Source organism: Stigmatopora argus, chromosome 9 (assembly GCF_051989625.1).
Source record: "Stigmatopora argus isolate UIUO_Sarg chromosome 9, RoL_Sarg_1.0, whole genome shotgun sequence".
Taxonomy (NCBI): Eukaryota; Metazoa; Chordata; class Actinopteri; order Syngnathiformes; family Syngnathidae; genus Stigmatopora; species Stigmatopora argus.
In genome coordinates this window covers 18,320,134-18,337,771 of record NC_135395.1, presented here as the reverse complement: position 1 = coordinate 18,337,771, position 17,638 = coordinate 18,320,134, and the positions used below count along the sequence as shown (strand labels likewise).

The following is a 17,638-nucleotide window of genomic DNA, read 5'->3' as shown; positions in this document are numbered from 1 at the left end:
CATCCTGCGTGGGGGTCTATCCCCTTTCTCTCTACGACTTTATAACAACCAGAGCAGCATTGATGAATCAGACTGAAATCATCAGCCGCGGGTTTTAGACTGAATTATTTAAATGCCGACGTGCAGTGCATGCATAGATTTCTTTTTGTTTTGTTTTTGAAAACAGCTAGATCTACTTCTGACTGAAAAAAAGTACTCATGATAGGGGTGACCCTACTTCGCGATTTTTCGATTATTGCGGCCATGTCTGATCTACACTAACCGCGATATTTGCGGGATTACTACCTGTTTTGTCCCAGCAACTTTTTCTTAAAGAAAAAATTCATGTCCAACCATCATGTGGCCACGAGAAGGGCCAGATTAGGTCTCATTGAAGGAAGGAGTAATAAGAAAGGATGAGAGAAGACTTTCAGCTTCTTGGAGAGTATAAAGAGAACCGCTAAGAGTCGAGCGGGGGCAGGGGGATGTCAAAGAGATTAAAACAGAGAGGAATACTTGGAGTTGTAATACTATGATGAAGACAAGGACCAGATAAATGTGGAAAGTGTTCTTAGAAGGGAGGCTCCTGCCTGTGCTGATTAAAGTGCCACTCATTTACAGGAAAATCAATACAAGCAAGTTCTAACATCGAAGGACATAAAAAAAAAGAAAGGCTGTTAAATTACATTGTGCCACTTCAATGCATGGGGCCAATACAGTAAAATCAAATAGATATAACAATACAGCACCTTCAAATTACATCACATTTTTCTCATGAAAAAATCACCAGCCTGCAGACATGACCCAGTTTACAACAGGTAGCAAATCGCTATCATCTGCTGCAAATCAACCGCAGGATCTAAACATGTTGGCGTCATCCCTGAACACTCTGCACCAAAATGGACCATTTGTTAGGCCTTACAACTGCTTCGCTCAGCAGAAGTTCTTCTTTGACAGTTTAAAATGGCTATTGGAGGGAGAAGAGTTATCATTTATTGTCAAGCCATTTGTACAGCATGTGTGTGGAAAAAATGGAGCTGAAATCATGAGGTTTGCTGAGGGGTACAATCTACACTAACTAGTCTAAATGCATTCAGATGAAATCATCGGTGCCAAATATTTAGTATAATATAAGTGTTTTTGCTGTGTTGGAAACTCCCGATAAACAGCTCCAAAAGTGCACAGCGGTTTAAAGAAAGTCTGAAGGCATATATATATATATACATATATATATATATATATATATATATATATATATATATATATATATATATATATATATATATATATATATATATATATATATATATATATATATATATATATAATTGTATTATTTATTTATTTTCAAACATATACACACACAAACCCTTTTATTTATTTAGTTTTGGCATGGTGGTGACGTTTCACCTAAAACCCGTTACGTACCCATTTCCCAGAATCCTTTGCTAGCTTTTCACCCCTCTTAGTTTTTGCATCCGGGTATCTACTTCCTTTTCCTCCGTGCCTCGATGCAATGAGGAGCTGGGTACGCTTGGTCGTCTAAAAATCCAACTCCATCCTCGCTGAAGGCATCACCGATCGACGTCAAAATGACCGAGCAGATGACCGTGAGGGGGACCCTCAAGGGGCACAGCGGATGGGTCACCCAGATCGCCACTACCCCTCAATATCCCGACATGATTCTGTCGGCGTCCCGAGGTGAGGTCCCCCGCCGGATTCGCCAACATGGCCGCGCTAGCATTAGCCGGCGACTCAGACTGGCCGTCGTCGTGTAAAATAAAGCAAAAAAAGCTACCAGGTGAGGCTAAAGAGTATGTGGTATATTGAAGCGTGGTGCAAAAGTTATTATTTCTAGGACTAAATTGTGCCGACGTGCGTGGAGAAGTTGTTGGTTAGCAGCGGATGCTAACACTTGGAGAGAATGGCTATATCTTAAGCTAAATGTAGAATACCGAAGCTAACTATGAGCCCACACGTTGCATGAAACTACAATTTTATTTTTCGTTCCATACCCCATTTTGGAGCTGTTTTCCACACGTCAGTGTTCCATTTGAATGTTCACTAGGAAACGTTAAGCTGTGGTTAATTATTGTAGTGGTTAATTATTGTAGTTTGTTTCCCCCAATACAGACAAGTCCATCATCATGTGGAAGCTGACCCGTGATGAGACCAACTATGGCATTCCCCAGCGCTCCTTGAAAGGCCACTCTCACTTTGTCAGTGATGTTGTCATCTCCTCCGATGGCCAGTTTGCCTTGTCCGGAGCCTGGGACGGAACCCTTCGCCTGTGGGACCTCACCACGTAAGTGCCGGCCAGACAAAGTAAACATTAGCATGATAACGTCCAGTTCAGCTGGCCTTTATCTTGAGTCCCAAAAGTATCCACGGCACTGCTGTCAATCTGGTGAAATTGATCACCTGGTCTGAATATCTAGCCAGAGTTGACCCTGAAATTGTTTAGTTGAAACAAACAGCTGGGAAAGTGTGCCAGTTATGATGTGGTGGCGCAACAATTGTCCCAGTCGAGAAAATTGGTCTTTCCCATGGCAAGCGATTCTAAAATTGACACCCGTGAAGCTGTTATTTTTTGTAAGACATGAGCAATAATTGTTTGCACAATGTTTCCCCTAGCGGCGTGACCACGCGCCAATTCGTGGGCCACACCAAGGACGTCTTGAGCGTGGCCTTCTCCGCCGACAACCGCCAGATCGTGTCCGGCTCTCGGGACAAGACCATCAAGTTGTGGAACACGCTCGGGGTCTGCAAATACACCATTCAGGTGGGTGGCCTCGACTGGAAAGCACGCAATCGCTGCGACTTTCCGTGGTGCATCGTGAAATTGGTGATTTCCGTCCCTACTGTGCCGAAGAATTCCAATCTTCCAACGAGTGGGTTGAAGACTCCTCCCGCGACACGACTGGCTTCTTCCCAGAAAAGAGCCAACTATTCCTTTTCCCACATTTAGGATGAAGGTCATTCCGAGTGGGTGTCTTGCGTGCGCTTCTCCCCCAACAGCAGCAACCCCATCATCGTGTCTTGCGGCTGGGACAAGATGGTCAAGGTAAGCAAGCCGCTTCCTTTCTACGCCGTTGACCCGAAACACAGGCCTGCCCACTGATTATTGAATTGTTGCATGTATTATCTTAGTTTGACACTTTGATGAGTCCGTTAGGGTATGAGGGCGTGCCACCGCATTGGTGTAACGTGCACTCTGTCGGGCTCGGGCGCCTCTCAAGTGTTTCTTTGTGCTTGAAGGTGTGGAACCTGGCCAACTGCAAGCTCAAGACCAACCACATTGGCCACACGGGTTACCTGAACACGGTGACCGTCTCCCCCGACGGCTCCCTGTGCGCGTCCGGAGGAAAGGTGAGTTCCGCGGCGGCATCTCGACCCCGGTTTTGAGGCCCAGCGGTGATGGAAAAAACATTAACTCGTCTGCTATTTGATGATGATAAAGAGGCTGTTTCTGAGCGTTACCTCACCTTGACCTCTTTGAATTGTTGTACGGCCTGGGAGTTATTGAGGCGCCTTTTTGTTCTCTTCAGGATGGTCAGGCAATGCTGTGGGACTTAAACGAGGGCAAGCACCTCTACACCCTGGACAGCGGCGCCACCATCAACGCCCTCTGCTTCAGCCCCAACCGTTACTGGTTGTGCGCCGCCACCGGGCCCAGTATCAAAATCTGGGTGAGTCGCCGACGCCGCGGAAAGAGTGTCCGCCGAGTTGTCGCGTCTCCGCGACGTTGATGATTATCGAAACGCTAACTGCATCAATTGCTGATAAAGAGGCTGTTTCTGAGTTGCGGTCCATAAGTGCATTTCTATCCTCCCTCCGCCGATTAATGTGACGATGCTTAAAGTGCTTTTGCTCCTCTGGCGCAGGATCTGGAGGGCAAGATTATCGTTGACGAGCTGAGACAAGAAGTGATCAGCACCAACAGCAAGGCCGAACCCCCACAATGCACCTCTCTGGCCTGGTCTGCCGACGGACAGGTACGTGCCGGCTTTGGCGCCGTTTTTTTTTAATTTTGCAAGCGGCGGTCCTCCGGTGATTATTCCAATTCACTTAAAACTCTGATGTCCACTGATGACAGTCCTGCAAATATGAGGGGCCAAATTCATACGTTTGATGCAGTCATGCTACGAAAAGGAAGCGGGTGCTAACTTGTTTTTGTTTTGTTTTTTCCTAAACAGACACTGTTTGCTGGCTACACTGACAACCTGATCAGAGTGTGGCAGGTTACTATTGGAACCCGATAAGAACTTTTCATCATAGTAACTTTGAATAAAAGACTGTTTGAAAGAATCTTCGTTCGTGTGAAAGTGTCATTTGTTACAGTAAGGGGGGTGCTCTGTTTTAGCATGTACAATGATATTTACTTTGCTCCCAGGGTGATCGCCCACATTACCCAAAGCAAAAACCAGCCCCAGTTGCTAATGTTCTAGTATTTCGATGTTGATGGGGCCTACCTAAATGTATATGTTCGTGTTGAAAACCAACTAAAATAACTAAATATTGCTCACTGGAGGCAATGAATTGGGAGTCTAAAATGGTCATTAATATTTTTATTTTTCATTAATTGAACATCCTTAGACATGAAGGAATTAGAAGGCAGAAAACCATTTGAGGGGCCATGCGGTGACAATGCGCATGCTCGGGAGAGCGTTAGAGCTTGTTTGGCGTATCTTAGCAACGCAGCTCGACGCTCAGTCGTCATTTCTGCCAACATGGATGCTTCTTTTCGTCGTATCCACGTCGAAAGAACTTTGGCGCTTATTAAACCTGATGCATTTGATAAACGTGAAGAAATAGAAGACCTGATTTTGAGGAAGGGCTTCTACATATTGCAGGTGGGTAACTTACTGAATTGTACCTTTTCCTGGGTTGGCATCTATTCCAAAATTGGCATTAGTACGAGGGTTGCAAAATATTGTATTTAACAAAACAGTTAAGCGCATGAACGTGAGTACATTATTCAATTGCACATGTGAAATAGAACCAAATTTCTCTGCAGAAGCGGAAAACGCAGCTGACCCCAGAACAGTGCGCCGACTTTTATGCCGAACATTGCGGGAAACGCAACTTTCCTAGCTTGACCGCCTACATGAGCTCGGGTCCAATCGTGGCCTTGACTCTGGCCCGATGCGATGCCGTCGCCTACTGGAAATCTATCATCGGACCTGTTAAAGCCAAAGAATGGCCCTCGGACAGGTGATGCATTTTGGAATTTTACATTGAGCCACCCAAATTTCTCCCTGACTGCATGAATTCATCTCTCGTATCATCTTTTTCATTCTCCCCAAGCCTTCGAGCCAAGTACGGCACCTCCGACCTGCAAAATGCCGTCCACGGCAGCGATTCATTTCATGCTGCCGCTCGAGAGATTAAATACATGTTCCCAAATGGTAAGACAAACAATTTTTTTTTTTTACACGTAAAGCTTGGGCAAGCTATGACAGTTTTCTAACACATTCAGCTTCGATCGAGACCTTCCCTACAAGACAAGAACCCGAAGAATACTTGAGTCGATACGTAAAACAAACATTGCTCCAAGGACTGACGGAGCTCTGCAAACACAAACCTGGCAACCCTCGCGTAAGTGCTTTCATTTTATGATTCAAATGTGCAAATATTTGTTCAATGATGAACTCATTAAAGCGTTTTCTCAGAAAAGACAACCGTCTCTCCTTGTATAGGTTTGGCTTGCTGACTGGCTTATTAAAAACAATCCAAGCAGGCCTCAGATATTTGAGGGAGCGACGTGACAGGTAAAAAAAATGGTACTACTCCAATGGTAACGTGCACATGTATGTATTTCGTATGTAGAGACCTTCGCAAGTAGAGGTACCACTGTATACAAACCTATAGTACAGTGCAAAAATATAAGGGCAGTAATTCATCATACTGTACAATATTGATCTAAAATGTTTTTTTTCAGCCGACCATCGGAGGCGCACTTTAAATGTTTTTTTAACCTTTGATGTTCATGAATTCTTTGTAACTCTCGTTATTTGGTCAAGATCCAAAATCCAAACTTGCTTTGTTATGTATCCGCTGTAAGCAGCACATGAAATAAAATACAAACTGGAATCCGTCATTCAAGCAGGACCACTTATCTGTTGTTCAGTTCCCATCGGGAAATAAAAAGGATGATTCCGCCTCGATTTCGTTTTGTCCTCAATATTTGGTCGTTAGCTACTAAAATAATATAAATGAGTCGTTTTCACCTACTTCTAACGGGAGCATGACGTCACCCGAACGCGTCCCGTGGTGCTGGGAAACGTCGCGTGACGTCATAAGGAGCGACCAAAACCTACACGTTGATATCCGAAACCACGCAACTAAAGACAAAAAGATGAACAAACTCCAGTTTTGAAGTGAGTTCACAGTGACAGTTTACCGGCGGCCGATTTGTTTGAGGTAAGGACAATTACTACTTTAATTAAAAGCACAACAATATACTACAATGGTCGGTGTATTGCATATGTATAGTAGTATTTTTGTCCCTTTTTAAACATACTGTTGTCGTGGATACAGGAACGAAATGGGAATTCATTTTCTCTTCAATTTTATAATCTGGTTTCCACTATAGACCAATTAATAATCAACCATTGAGCCACACGACAGTATTTTGAAGCTTTTTGTCTGTGCATGACATGCCCCCAAAAGGGAGAGCGGGGTTTGCTGTCCCATGAGTTGGTTGTCACGCTTGGTTGACCACCAGGGGGCATCTCATTCAATTGACTAAATGCTTTGTCATTTCGAAGAATCATCGGTGGATGACATCAAACTCACTCCAGGGAGCGATTCAATTTGGGTGGAGAATGCATGCGATGTGCGAGTGCATGAACGTCTTGAAATGCAATGGTGACATAGTTGAGATATTACCGCAACCATTTAGAACATGGAGGCAACGTCGGAGGAAACATCGGAGTTCGTGTCGGAGGTGACGTCGGAGGCAGAGTCAGAACTGGCGTCGGAGGTGACGTCGGAGGCGGAGTCAGAACTGGTGTCGGAGGTGACGTCGGAGGTCGCGTCGGTACCGGCGTCGGGCGTGGCGCCGGATGCAGCTCCGCCGTCGGCCGTAGCGCCGGAGGCAGCGGTGCCGGCGGCGACGTCAGAGGCGACAGCGGTTTCAGCGACAGCGCCGGCGGCAACGCCAGAGACGCAGGGAGTACAATTCCCTCGTATTTACGTGGAGAGAACTTTGGCAATCATAAAACCGGACGCGATACACAAAAGCGAGGAGATTGAGGACATCATTTTGACGTCGGGCTTCACTATTTTACAGGTCAGTGAAGTACTCAAAATGAAAGACCCAACAAAGCTCTTTACGCTTTTGATTGTTTGGCTAGTCTTGTACCGTGGCCATTTTTTGCCACTATCTTCATTTCCGTACCTCGATTCTCTATTTTTTATCTGGCAACCCAACGGGGAACAGATGATTTTCATGTGGTCAATATTTTGATCCTAATTGCAGTACCATTTTTTCCTATTGCTCCTTTTAAATTGAATTTCTTAGTGCAGATGAAAATGTTTAGAGTCCATAGTTGTATTTTTTTGTTTAGGTTGACTGTTGCGTTGAACGTTAGCTCCACCTTGGTTCAACAAGCGTTCATGTCTGGCAGAAGAGGAAACTCCAACTAAGCCCCGAACAGTGCAGTGACTTCTACACGGAGCATCATGGGAAACTAACCTTCCCCAAATTGACAGCATACATGAGCTCCGGTCCAATCATCGCCCTGACTCTGGCTGGGGACAACGCCATAGCCCACTGGAAGGCCATCATTGGACCCGTCAGGGATGTTGAAAGTCACCCAGATTGGTGTGTGTTCCCGGACGCTTCTTTTGGTTTTTCATAACACTACGATAAATGTAACGTTATGAGGAGTCGGCCATTTCGGCTGGTTTTGGATTCGTCACCAATACACAACAACTATTCCAATCTACAGATTATTTAATACTGATTAAGATTTGTACGTTGTTCCCGCAGTCTCCGAGCAAGATATGCTACGTCTGAACTGGAAAACGCGCTCCACGGCAGCGAGTCATTTCACGTGGCGGAGCGAGAGATCAAATTTATGTTCCCAAACAGTAAGAATGATACACACCCACCATCCTTTTTTAACATTAAAAGTGACTTCTAAATGTGTTTCTTTTTCTCTTTGTAGCGCTAACTGTTCCAACAAGAGAGGAAACAGAAGAATACCTCAGTCGATATGTCAACCAAACGTTGTTACAAGGACTCACTGAGCTCTGCAAGCACAAACCACTCAACCCTTGCGTGAGTAAAGTCGCACCCGAGGCGCTTATTTATTCATTACGACTAAAATACCATGGTTAATACGCTGCCCTATTGCGGTCAGAATAGGTTTGGCTTGCCGAGTGGCTCCTCAAAAACAACCCGAACAAGCCTCAAATATGTGACGAAGTTGCTGAAGATGGAGCAGAGGAACTTCAGGGAAAGGAACATATAGACAGGATATGATCATGTAATAAATATGTTTGAATATGCGCTACCTGGCCCTAAAATAATGTGGTCTCCTGTTTCGACAACTACACCTTGTAGAAAAAAAGAGGTCGGGGTTGGATTCAGCACCCCCCAATCACATAAGAACAGAATGTATAAACATGTTGGTATTATTTACAATTTATTTTGTAAGGAAATCACTTTTATAGTGTGTGACAACCGTACTCACACAAACTGTTTTTGATCATAAATACAATTTTCAACAACAACATGTGACAACCAACCCGCTCTCCCCCACGTTGCCAAGCACAGGTCAGTTAAAACTTCCCTCAAAGACTCTTTAAACCCGTTCCTTGCACATCAAAGAGGTATTTCGTATTATAGAAGTCACATAACACCAACACGGGTCGCAAATAATCAAAGCTGCGAGCACTTTTGCAGGAAAGTTGCTTACATGCTAACAAAATATTCACTTAGCATAAATCCGTAGTGCACACGCGGCTTAGTTTTATATTTGGATCTTATTCTTAGCTGTTTGTATTTGTTATCCAGTGCTAACATTGATATTAATTCAGCTCAAAATGCAACACGTCCTTGATGATGCTTTAAATAGTGAGTGGACGCTACTGAGCTAGCTTGAAATATTCAATAATATCTGTGAACGATACATGGAATCCGGGTATGAAATTTTACCCACTAATTCCCCGTCTTTGAGTGAAACGTAGTAGTACAATAATGTGCAGAATTCATTTTTTTACGGAATGATACTGAAAATTCTGTCTTCCTTTCATTTGGCGTGATTAACCTAATGGGAGGAGCCGCGTAAGAGGGAATGCGATTGGTCAGTCTTCGGAATGGCAGCGACGCTCGTCCAATCGAATGGCGTCTTCATAGCAGTGACGGTTTTTCCTCTCTCCCCTTCGGGTTTTAGAAAAACCAACCACGAGTCGTCGTCGTGCTGGAGAATCCATCTTAAAGAGAGCTCTCCTGCTTCGCGATTAGCACGGCTCTGCGTGTTTTTCTTCAATATTTCCCTTTCCCCTCAATTGACTAGTAAGTACTTCGATATTTTTTGACCCGTGCGTGTTCTTTCATCGTTTGTTTCTAGTCTAATAGTTCGGTGAAAATATCGGCTAGGCCAGCCAGCTATGCGGCTTTTGCGGCCTCTGCGTTACGTAAGAGCGGATACAAATGAAGCATTTAGTGGTTCGTTTTATCTTCGCTAAACGAATGTGGCACCATAAACGTGTTGTAGAAATGTGGCGATAGCATTTGCTAACAAAGGACAGGTGCTAATGCTTAGCTTAAAGCTTGAAATTGAATGAAAGCCGTGCCGGTCAAAATGGTGGGGAGTGCGTGTACGCTTAGCAAAATGGCTACGAAGCGTGCCGCATGCTGAAGTTATGTAACTGGGTCGACGTAACTAAACAGCGTTTGCTTTGTGCGTCAAGGTGTATTGTTTAAACATGGCTGAGATCGAGCAACAGTATATGGAGACCTCGGAAAACGGCCACGAAGTGGACGACTTTAATGGAGCCGGCCAGGCCGAGGAGAACGCCTGCGATGAAGGAGCCGGCCCAATCGCCGACGACAATTCGCAAAACGGCGGCACGGAAGGAGGCCAGATAGACGCCAGTAAAGGCGAAGAAGACGCGGGGTGAGTTGAAAACGCTATTTTGGACTTGTTCTTGTTGGGGCCTTTCCCCCAAAAATCTTCCGGCGAAGCGGCGCTTTGGTCCTCGCCGTGGTTCTTTGTTCAAGCGGCCTTTGTTGGCGCCATGTGCGGAACGGTTGGGGGAGGGGCGCCTGTGTGGGAGCCCAATTCTTCACCAAATGTTGGAGCGCAGTCTCCCCACAACCCTTAAAGTTACGATTACAACACTCCTACGGTTGAATAAATCAATAAAATGTCAATGCGAACTGATGTTCTGGTATCCCGCTGACTTCCAGTAGTTCAAATTTGTCCTGTTAATAGGACATTTTTAAACCTTAATATCTCCCACCCAGTGCATCCAATCGCATTAACTCCTATAGAGGACACTCGGAGCTTTCCAATGATACCAAATTTATAGGGGTGGGGCTTTGGTACCTTGACTTCATTGTCGAACAGTGGTTCTTAACCTGGGTTCGATTGAACCCTAGGGGTTCGGTGGAGCATCTCCCGTTAATTTCAAGACACATCGACTCATGTCTATACACGATAACATGCCCCGCTTGACCTCACTGGCTGCAGATGATCACATGACATTGCTTGGCCAATCACTACTGCAAGGAATTTATAGATCTTGAATTTGAATACAATCATATTTTACACTACAGTAGGGTTCGCCAGCTCCGACAAGGTTAAGAACCACTGCTCTAGAAGAAAATAGCTTCCCTCAGTGGAAGCCCTTTTTATGTGAAGAGGAAAAGTAAGTGTTTAATACTTAGCAATTTGTCTTGTAATGCTTTTGGCGTTTTATTTATAAGACTCTTATGGAGTTATTATGAGTCTATTTGACCCTGTTCAAGTTTTTTTTTTTTTTAAATGTCCACTGTAGTGGACATTTGAAGTTATTTCGTCCATTTCCCCTTTCCCCCCAAATGACAAGAAAGGGAGTCATTCCCAGAAGAAGAGAGAATTTTACTGCGCATTGTTGATGGAAACTCAGACATTGAGTTATCTGAAGATGATCAAGATCCACTGTTTGAGGCAGAAATAGAGGAAGATGATTCAGGGAGCTCTGAGGAAATTCAGGCAGGGCTAGCAGATGCTGAGGATTATGATCAAGAAGCAGCACAGTCCACATCTAAATCCAGTCGGCGCCTGCTATGGAGCAAGAATACAAAGTACACCTTGAGTTTATATTAAAATTAAAATACCTAAAAAAATGGGACACATTTTAATGTTGTTTTTATCTCTCAAGATTCAATTCCCAACACCACGACCCTCCCATTATTCAGAGCAATGATGCTGCTATCACATGCCAAAACTGGACCCCAGTGGATTATTTTAAGCAATACATTGATGACTCTGTGTTTGAAGAAATGGCGCTGTAGACAAATCAGCGTGAAGAACTTGTCTGGAGCAACGTTAAATACCACACGAAGAACTGAAGACATTCTATGGGAATTCGATTTACATGGGCTGTCTAGGGTATCCAAACATTCAAATGTATTGGGCCTCAAGCACCAGAGTAAAAATTGTGGCTGAATCCATAACCAGAAGTCTGTTTTACAAATTGGGAAAACATTTCTTATGCAGTATTCTAATTACTTCACATAGATTTGAGTTTTTTTTCTGGTAGTCAGGAGGGTATCAACCCTGCTTTTGCCCATCCCCCAAATCCCCCTCTAACTGACCCCATTCGTCTGTTGCTTTTAGGAAAATGTTTGTCGGTGGCCTCAGCTGGGACACGACCAAGAAGGATCTCAAAGATTACTTCTCCAAGTTTGGCGACGTGTCAGACTGCACGATCAAGATTGACCAGCAGACGGGCCGATCGCGAGGCTTCGGTTTCATTCTTTTCAAAGATTCGTCCAGCGTGGACAAGGTGAGCTGGCGAAGGGGGCGGGCGCTTCGTTTCTGGGCACGCTTGAAGTAATGTCCGAATGTGCGGGTAGGTTCTCGAACACAAGGAACACAGGCTGGACGGGAGGCAGATCGACCCGAAGAAGGCCATGGCCATGAAGAAGGACCCCGTCAAGAAAATCTTTGTCGGGGGCCTCAACCCAGACACGGCGAAGCAGGTCATCGAGGACTACTTCAAAGCCTACGGCGAGGTACGGCGCAAAATAGCGGCTCCGAGTGAACAGGGGCAGTTGTCTGAGTTTTGCTTTCGCGCAGATCGAGACCATCGAGCTCCCCCAAGATCCCAAGACCGAGAAGAGGAGGGGTTTCGTGTTCATCACCTTTCAAGACGAGTCTCCTGTGAAGAAAATCCTGGAGAAGAAATTCCACAACGTCGGCGGCAGCACGGTGGGCGCCTCGTTTCCCGGTCCGGGTTGCCGCCGCGGCCCCGTCGACAGCGCGCTAATTTTTTTTTCCTTCTCTCCCTGCAGTGCGAAATAAAAATCGCCCAGCCCAAGGAAGTCTACCAGCAGCAGCAATTCAGCGCCCGCGGATACGGCGGCGGATCGCGCGGCGGCAGGGGCCGCGGAGGTGCGCCGGCGCGCCGAGAGGAGCGGCGACGGGTGCCGTCGCTCGCGTCACCCCACGACTCTCCTTTGCTGTGAATAGGCGGGGGCCAGAACTGGAACCAAGGCGGCGGCGGTTACAACCAGAACTACGGAGGCTACGGGCAGCAGGGCTACGGAGGCTACGGCGGCTACGGGCAGCAAAGCTACGGAGGCTACGGCGGCTACGGAGGCTACGACTACTCGGCCGGTGGTTATTACGGCTATGGGGGTGGCTACGATTACAGTAAGCGATAAGTGCCGTGCCCTGGGGGAAAGCGCGAACGGGAAAGCGGCGTATTTTCTGGGTCCTCCTCAGTCCCTCCCTTCTTCTCTTGTCCTCCAGACCAGGGCAATACGAGCTATGGGAAAACTCCAAGACGCGGCCACCCGAGTAGCTACAAGCCATACTGATCACACGTAGTGCAGGTATGCATTTTTGCACCGTTGTGAAAAGAAAAAAAGCTAGCGCTTTAACCTTACCATTGGTGCCTTCTTGATTCCCACCTCCCAAAGACCTCCCCATCTATTTCAAATTCCATCCCAACATTTTGCGCTGGGGGGGCTAGCCTAGTTTTTGTCGGATGGGGTCTGGAGCCATTCCACCTGTCACATCCTAAGATGCATCCCTACAAACACTACTTGATCGATAAGGGTTGAGCTGGTGGTGGTTGAGAATAGGACGTTTGGCCGTGGTCGAATTGCGCCCGCGTCTGTCTGTGTGCGAATGTGTGTATGTGTGAGAGCGTGCTTGTGTGTGTGTGTGTACCCAAACTTCCCCCGCCCTCAAAATTTCGTATGTCGGCGTGACCGGGGTCGACCCACTCATGCACCTATCTATCTATATCTATACCTTACCTTACCTGCGTTACCTGTCTTGTCTTTTTGTGTAACTGCTTGCCACGTTCCGCTTTTACTCTCAGTAACGTTAAGCCACGTGTCTCTCTCTTAAGGTCTAACGTAAATAAGAAAAGAGATCCATGGTCTGACCGCAGCGAACATGGGCTCTGCTCTGGCTTTTCCTTTGGAGTTGGCAGAAATTTGGACTCATGCTCCATTTGTACAGATCAAGTGAGGAATTTGGGGAAGCAAAATGTCACTTTTCCACTTTTTATTTGATATATTGTTTTGTGTCCATTTACATTTCCAGCGATGGAAGTGTTATTTTTACTGTACTTTTTGGTACCTTTTTGAATCTAATGTATTGTATGGTTGTATTTTTACATGTCTACTAGATTTACAACGGAGCGCAAGAGCTTTTGGAAGCTCACCAATAAAACGATCTAGCTTTTTTTTTTTCTTCCCCTTCAGTGCTTCGAAAAATCCTTAGTTGTGTTTAACGCCGGCCGGCGCCGCGTGGCTTCGGATCGATTTTGGGCCAGGCAAAAAAAAAAAATCAAGGGATTCAACCAATCGGAGTTTATTGTGAGCGTTTCAACTCAATGTTTTTCGGTGGCGTGCTAGATTAAGACAACCATATATATATTTTTTCTTTTTGATTTTGGTTTTTTTCTTTATTTTGTTGTTTTCCTTTTTTTTGGCTTTTATGGAGACTCTTCCCCGATCGTGTCTGCAATTTTAAGTGGCTTTACTAGTGTAAAACAACTCAACGCAAGCCTGTTAAATGTAAAGAGGGTCACCTCTCTCTCACTGGATACTCATTCCTCTAGTGTCTTGGGCAAATTGGTAGAAATAAACTTTTGGTTTATATTACAAATGGATCTATTTGTTATTATTTTGTTAAGTTAATGTTAAATGTATTGTACTGTTAAAGTGGCTTGCTTGATATAGCCGGTGTAATGCGAAACGTCGCCACGGAGGCCTTCCTGCTTCGCCCCACCCCTAATGCAATTTCCGCGTGGAACTGCGATACTTGAACGATAGAGCGAGCGTGGGCTGGTAAGTGCTAATAGCTAATGTGGTTTTTGACACAGGAAAAATGTCCATTTGGCTTTGAGAAGTTGAAAATGCGGCGCTTAACGATCGAAAGCTAGGGAGCTTGTCGACTTGTCTTAACGTATTGACCCCCTTCGGATAAATTCGTCATTGGCAAAAGGTACGTATGAGAACCGAGAGTTGAAATATTTGTAGGATTCCCACAGATGCATGAGCAAGATACTGTTAGCGTAAACCCCGTTTCAGGTTCTGGTTACTTTGGAAAGTGGAATTGGAAAAAATAGAACTGACCGTCTCTGGGAAAGGGACTCTGAAATCCAATCGTGCAAAATGAATGTTTTATTTTTTAACAATGTATTTGCATTTGGCTGCCTCCGATTTGGAAATCGTTGGCATCAGACAAAGGCAATGTGTTTTTAAGTACTTGAGCTTGCAAGCTATGTCTGCCAGATGATAAGCTCACTACCTCTGACCGTAATGAATGTGACCATCTGACCATGTTTGATCAAATTAAAACATTTTCTACAGGAGAAACAAACCTAGATGTCTTCCTTTCCGAGCCTCCCGTCAGCCTCCATTTCTGGGAAACGGCAAGGTACGGACTCTTAATTGCTAGTTAAATTGCGGTGCGCTACCGTGTCCTCGGTGCGGTCCAACCTGTGAGGATGCGGTCGATGCACTTGGCCACCAGCTCGGCGTCTTCCGTGGTGAAGCACATGGGCGGTTTGAACTTTAAGACGCTTTCCCAGGGTCCGTCCGTACTGACGCAGATTCGGTCTTCCACTTTGAGCCTGATCGAGAAGCTCGAGAAGGAAATCGGCAGCGGCAGGTGCTTTGTTTTTTGCTATCTCGTCGTACCTTTTCACGATATGCGCTGCTGCTTTAGTGGCGGGTGTCTTCAGTTCTCTGTCTTCCACCAGCTCAATTCCCACAAAAAGTCCAGCGCCTCTAAAAATGACAGCCATAAAATAAAGGGATCAATTTTGCCAAGTACGTGCGTCATTAAACCTATTTTCTCCATAATGGTGAGATTAATGTACCTAACGTCTCCGATAAGTTCATGCCGACTCTTCAGCTCTGAGAACAAATCTTTGAGACGTTTGCCCACTATTTTTGCATTTTCTCTCAGGTCTTCTTTCTCTATCACATCCAAGACGGCCAGTCCAATTGCGCACGAAACGGGGTTCCCCCCAAACTGTCAAAAACCAAGAACTGAATTTTTGTTACAACCAGAAAATGACCTTTACAACAACCACTTTTGTACCGTATTAAAGTACTCCACTCCGTTGGCGGTGAAAGCCCGAGCAATCTCCGCCGTGGTCGCCACGCACGCCACGGGGTGCCCGTTCCCCATTGGCTTTCCCATGGTCACAATATCAGGGCAAAAATCCTCTTGCATCTGAAAAGCCCAGTAATGGCTTCCCACGCGTCCGAAGCCCGTCTGCACTTCGTCCGCCACGAAGACCCCACCGGCGGCGCGCACGTACCTGCCAAAAGCCCCCGCCCCCAACCGTGAGAAACACGTACCGCAAATTCACGTACGTGCGCGAGGCGACTTACTCGGCGACTTTGGCCGAGTATCCCCGCGGCAGGATAATTTGTCCTCCCACGCTCGGCATTGATTCGGCAAAAAAGGCCGAAATCTGAGGCGGGTGGATTTCGCTGTTAGCGGGCTGTAAAAAAGACCAAACCGGTTGGCGTACGTCACCTTGCGACCTTTGGCGTGCGCCTCCTCGATCAAGTCCTTGACCGCGTCTGCGTACGCGTCGTCCTCTTTGTACTCGCCCCGGTAGGTGTCCGGTAAAGGCGCCTGATGGAAAACTAGTCGTCAACGCCATCGTGTTTGATACGGTGGCGCGCCCGTTACGTACCACGTGAACCCATTCTTTTTGTCCTGTCAATTTCCGGAACTTGTAAGGGCTGATGTCGATGAGGGACATCAGGTGACCGTGGTACGCGCTGCAAAGAGATGGACATTTTGCGCCGATGGGTCGCGGAGCGAGTATTGTTAGAGTGGAATCCTCACTGGTCGAGCACGATGACGTCTTCATGTTGAGTGTACTGATGAGCCAAACGTAGGGCGAGATCGTTGGCCTCGGATCTGTCAGAACAGAAGAACATGTCAAAACGCATGTCAACAAGATCAGTTGCACTTTAGTCTAAAAACTCACTCTTGAATACGTGAACCTGTTCATACGCACCCGGAGTTGACAAAATAGAAGACAGACAGTCTTTCGGGCAAGGTGGCAGCCAAGCGATCGGCGTATAACACTATATTGTCGTGCAGGAATCTGGTGTTGGTGTTCAGAAGGTCCATTTGGTCTGCTGCCGCTTTTGTAACACTGGGATGGCAGTGGCCCACTGAAATACAAATACAAGAGCCGTTATTACCAGTAGGGGGTACTAAAGAGGCGTGTTTTTAATGATTGAACTATGCCACGCATAGTAAACAAACAGCATTTTACCGTGATGAACATTACTAATGCAGTCCAGGTAGCGCTGCCCGTTCTCATCATAAAGATATTGTCCTCTTGCCCTTACGATTTTGACGGGATCGTCTGAATAAAAAAGTCTGCACGAGTGCCTGTAAAATCGAACATGAACCCAGTTGAACTATGGGAAGTTGAACCATATAAGTACAGGCGTTTGACATGACATGTTATGTTACCCAATTAATCGCCTCCTCATGGTAAATGTTTCCTCTTTTCTCAGTGGTTCTGAAGCCATCTTCTTTTGTTTAGTTGTATGCAGAAACTTGATCGGTTCTATCTGTCCACGTCTTAAGATCACTGCGCATGTGTCAATAGTAGGCACGAGATAGTCGTCTTGGATTATAAATGGGTGTTATTATTGTATCTTAATACAGATTCAGGAAGATTACATGGCCCTGCATAGCTTTTATTGGGTCATTTGTTGAAATATTTCTTATATGTATTCCATCTGCCCGATGTGTAATGTCATTTCCGCCTCGGTTTTCGACAGTTGCCTTTAGTGGAAGAGTCTAAAATAGAGTACAGTAAATATTTACACTTGAGATGCGAGTTAAAATCAATGAATATAATATATTTTCGTTAAAAAAATCCTAAATATATAATATATTTTCTTTCAAAAAAATCCACTAGCCTAATAGTGCTT

The 17,638-nt window shown here is 45.6% G+C and overlaps 5 protein-coding genes across 8 annotated transcripts; 4 read left to right on the top strand and 1 right to left on the bottom strand.

The window, feature by feature from the left end:
- The first annotated feature begins 1,453 nt into the window (after positions 1 to 1,453).
- On the top strand, positions 1,454 to 4,287 carry rack1 (receptor for activated C kinase 1). Its single transcript, XM_077610159.1, has 8 exons — positions 1,454 to 1,680; positions 2,113 to 2,284; positions 2,614 to 2,761; positions 2,948 to 3,043; positions 3,238 to 3,348; positions 3,528 to 3,668; positions 3,864 to 3,974; positions 4,176 to 4,287. Exons 1-8 carry the CDS (start codon positions 1,572 to 1,574, stop codon positions 4,239 to 4,241), a joined length of 954 nt encoding a protein of 317 aa, XP_077466285.1. The 5' UTR covers positions 1,454 to 1,571; the 3' UTR covers positions 4,242 to 4,287.
- A 390-nt stretch (positions 4,288 to 4,677) lies between these two features.
- LOC144082833 (nucleoside diphosphate kinase homolog 5-like) lies at positions 4,678 to 6,103 on the top strand. The gene is made up of 5 exons (XM_077610273.1): positions 4,678 to 4,832; positions 4,997 to 5,193; positions 5,287 to 5,387; positions 5,459 to 5,577; positions 5,679 to 6,103. The coding sequence occupies exons 1-5, from the start codon at positions 4,710 to 4,712 to the stop codon at positions 5,745 to 5,747; spliced, it is 609 nt and encodes a 202-aa protein (XP_077466399.1). The 5' UTR covers positions 4,678 to 4,709; the 3' UTR covers positions 5,748 to 6,103.
- Positions 6,104 to 6,241: 138 nt separating this feature from the next.
- Positions 6,242 to 8,501, top strand: LOC144082832 (nucleoside diphosphate kinase homolog 5-like). 2 transcript variants are annotated; one of them, XM_077610271.1, is made up of 6 exons: positions 6,242 to 6,402; positions 6,884 to 7,273; positions 7,611 to 7,807; positions 7,976 to 8,076; positions 8,154 to 8,266; positions 8,354 to 8,501. In XM_077610271.1, the coding sequence occupies exons 2-6, from the start codon at positions 6,887 to 6,889 to the stop codon at positions 8,468 to 8,470; spliced, it is 915 nt and encodes a 304-aa protein (XP_077466397.1). In that variant the 5' UTR covers positions 6,242 to 6,402; positions 6,884 to 6,886; the 3' UTR covers positions 8,471 to 8,501. The 2 variants fall into 2 exon arrangements, with proteins under 2 accessions (XP_077466397.1, XP_077466398.1); XM_077610272.1 differs by having other exon boundaries at positions 8,349 to 8,501.
- Positions 8,502 to 9,338: 837 nt separating this feature from the next.
- On the top strand, positions 9,339 to 14,328 carry hnrnpaba (heterogeneous nuclear ribonucleoprotein A/Ba). Its single transcript, XM_077610269.1, has 9 exons — positions 9,339 to 9,505; positions 9,904 to 10,109; positions 11,817 to 11,985; positions 12,056 to 12,214; positions 12,279 to 12,410; positions 12,494 to 12,593; positions 12,672 to 12,854; positions 12,954 to 13,036; positions 13,561 to 14,328. The coding sequence occupies exons 2-8, from the start codon at positions 9,919 to 9,921 to the stop codon at positions 13,019 to 13,021; spliced, it is 1,002 nt and encodes a 333-aa protein (XP_077466395.1). The 5' UTR covers positions 9,339 to 9,505; positions 9,904 to 9,918; the 3' UTR covers positions 13,022 to 13,036; positions 13,561 to 14,328.
- A 496-nt stretch (positions 14,329 to 14,824) lies between these two features.
- On the bottom strand, positions 14,825 to 17,462 carry phykpl (5-phosphohydroxy-L-lysine phospho-lyase). Of its 3 annotated transcripts, none has more exons than XM_077610257.1 (12): positions 17,172 to 17,462; positions 16,969 to 17,087; positions 16,705 to 16,864; positions 16,530 to 16,604; positions 16,375 to 16,462; positions 16,212 to 16,313; positions 16,064 to 16,146; positions 15,768 to 15,990; positions 15,544 to 15,698; positions 15,362 to 15,451; positions 15,161 to 15,294; positions 14,825 to 15,083 (listed from the first exon to the last, which is right to left on the bottom strand). In XM_077610257.1, the coding sequence occupies exons 1-12, from the start codon at positions 17,228 to 17,230 to the stop codon at positions 15,043 to 15,045; spliced, it is 1,329 nt and encodes a 442-aa protein (XP_077466383.1). In that variant the 5' UTR covers positions 17,231 to 17,462; the 3' UTR covers positions 14,825 to 15,042. The 3 variants fall into 3 exon arrangements, with proteins under 3 accessions (XP_077466383.1, XP_077466384.1, XP_077466382.1); XM_077610258.1 differs by having other exon boundaries at positions 15,161 to 15,260; positions 15,363 to 15,451; XM_077610256.1 differs by having other exon boundaries at positions 15,161 to 15,451.
- Between the last annotated feature and the right edge of the window lie 176 nt (positions 17,463 to 17,638).

Excerpts from the sequence above, each read along its gene's own strand:
- rack1 (XM_077610159.1), top strand. The coding sequence starts at position 1,572 with ATGACCGAGCAGATGACCGTGAGGGGGACCCTCAAGGGGCACAGCGGA. Across the intron at positions 1,681-2,112 it reads GATTCTGTCGGCGTCCCGAG|ACAAGTCCATCATCATGTGG; the intron begins GTGAGGTCCCCC and ends CCCCCAATACAG. Across the intron at positions 3,044-3,237 it reads GCTGGGACAAGATGGTCAAG|GTGTGGAACCTGGCCAACTG; the intron begins GTAAGCAAGCCG and ends TTGTGCTTGAAG.
- hnrnpaba (XM_077610269.1), top strand. The coding sequence starts at position 9,919 with ATGGCTGAGATCGAGCAACAGTATATGGAGACCTCGGAAAACGGCCAC. Across the intron at positions 12,594-12,671 it reads CGGCGGCAGGGGCCGCGGAG|GCGGGGGCCAGAACTGGAAC; the intron begins GTGCGCCGGCGC and ends TGCTGTGAATAG. Across the intron at positions 12,855-12,953 it reads TGGGGGTGGCTACGATTACA|ACCAGGGCAATACGAGCTAT; the intron begins GTAAGCGATAAG and ends CTTGTCCTCCAG.
- LOC144082833 (XM_077610273.1), top strand. The coding sequence starts at position 4,710 with ATGGATGCTTCTTTTCGTCGTATCCACGTCGAAAGAACTTTGGCGCTT. Across the intron at positions 5,194-5,286 it reads AAAGAATGGCCCTCGGACAG|CCTTCGAGCCAAGTACGGCA; the intron begins GTGATGCATTTT and ends ATTCTCCCCAAG. Across the intron at positions 5,388-5,458 it reads TAAATACATGTTCCCAAATG|CTTCGATCGAGACCTTCCCT; the intron begins GTAAGACAAACA and ends TAACACATTCAG.
- LOC144082832 (XM_077610271.1), top strand. The coding sequence starts at position 6,887 with ATGGAGGCAACGTCGGAGGAAACATCGGAGTTCGTGTCGGAGGTGACG. Across the intron at positions 7,808-7,975 it reads GTTGAAAGTCACCCAGATTG|TCTCCGAGCAAGATATGCTA; the intron begins GTGTGTGTTCCC and ends TTGTTCCCGCAG. Across the intron at positions 8,077-8,153 it reads CAAATTTATGTTCCCAAACA|CGCTAACTGTTCCAACAAGA; the intron begins GTAAGAATGATA and ends TTCTCTTTGTAG.
- phykpl (XM_077610256.1), bottom strand. The coding sequence starts at position 17,230 with ATGGCTTCAGAACCACTGAGAAAAGAGGAAACATTTACCATGAGGAGG. Across the intron at positions 16,463-16,529 it reads GACGTCATCGTGCTCGACCA|CGCGTACCACGGTCACCTGA; the intron begins GTGAGGATTCCA and ends ATCTCTTTGCAG. Across the intron at positions 16,314-16,374 it reads AAAAAGAATGGGTTCACGTG|GCGCCTTTACCGGACACCTA; the intron begins GTACGTAACGGG and ends GTTTTCCATCAG.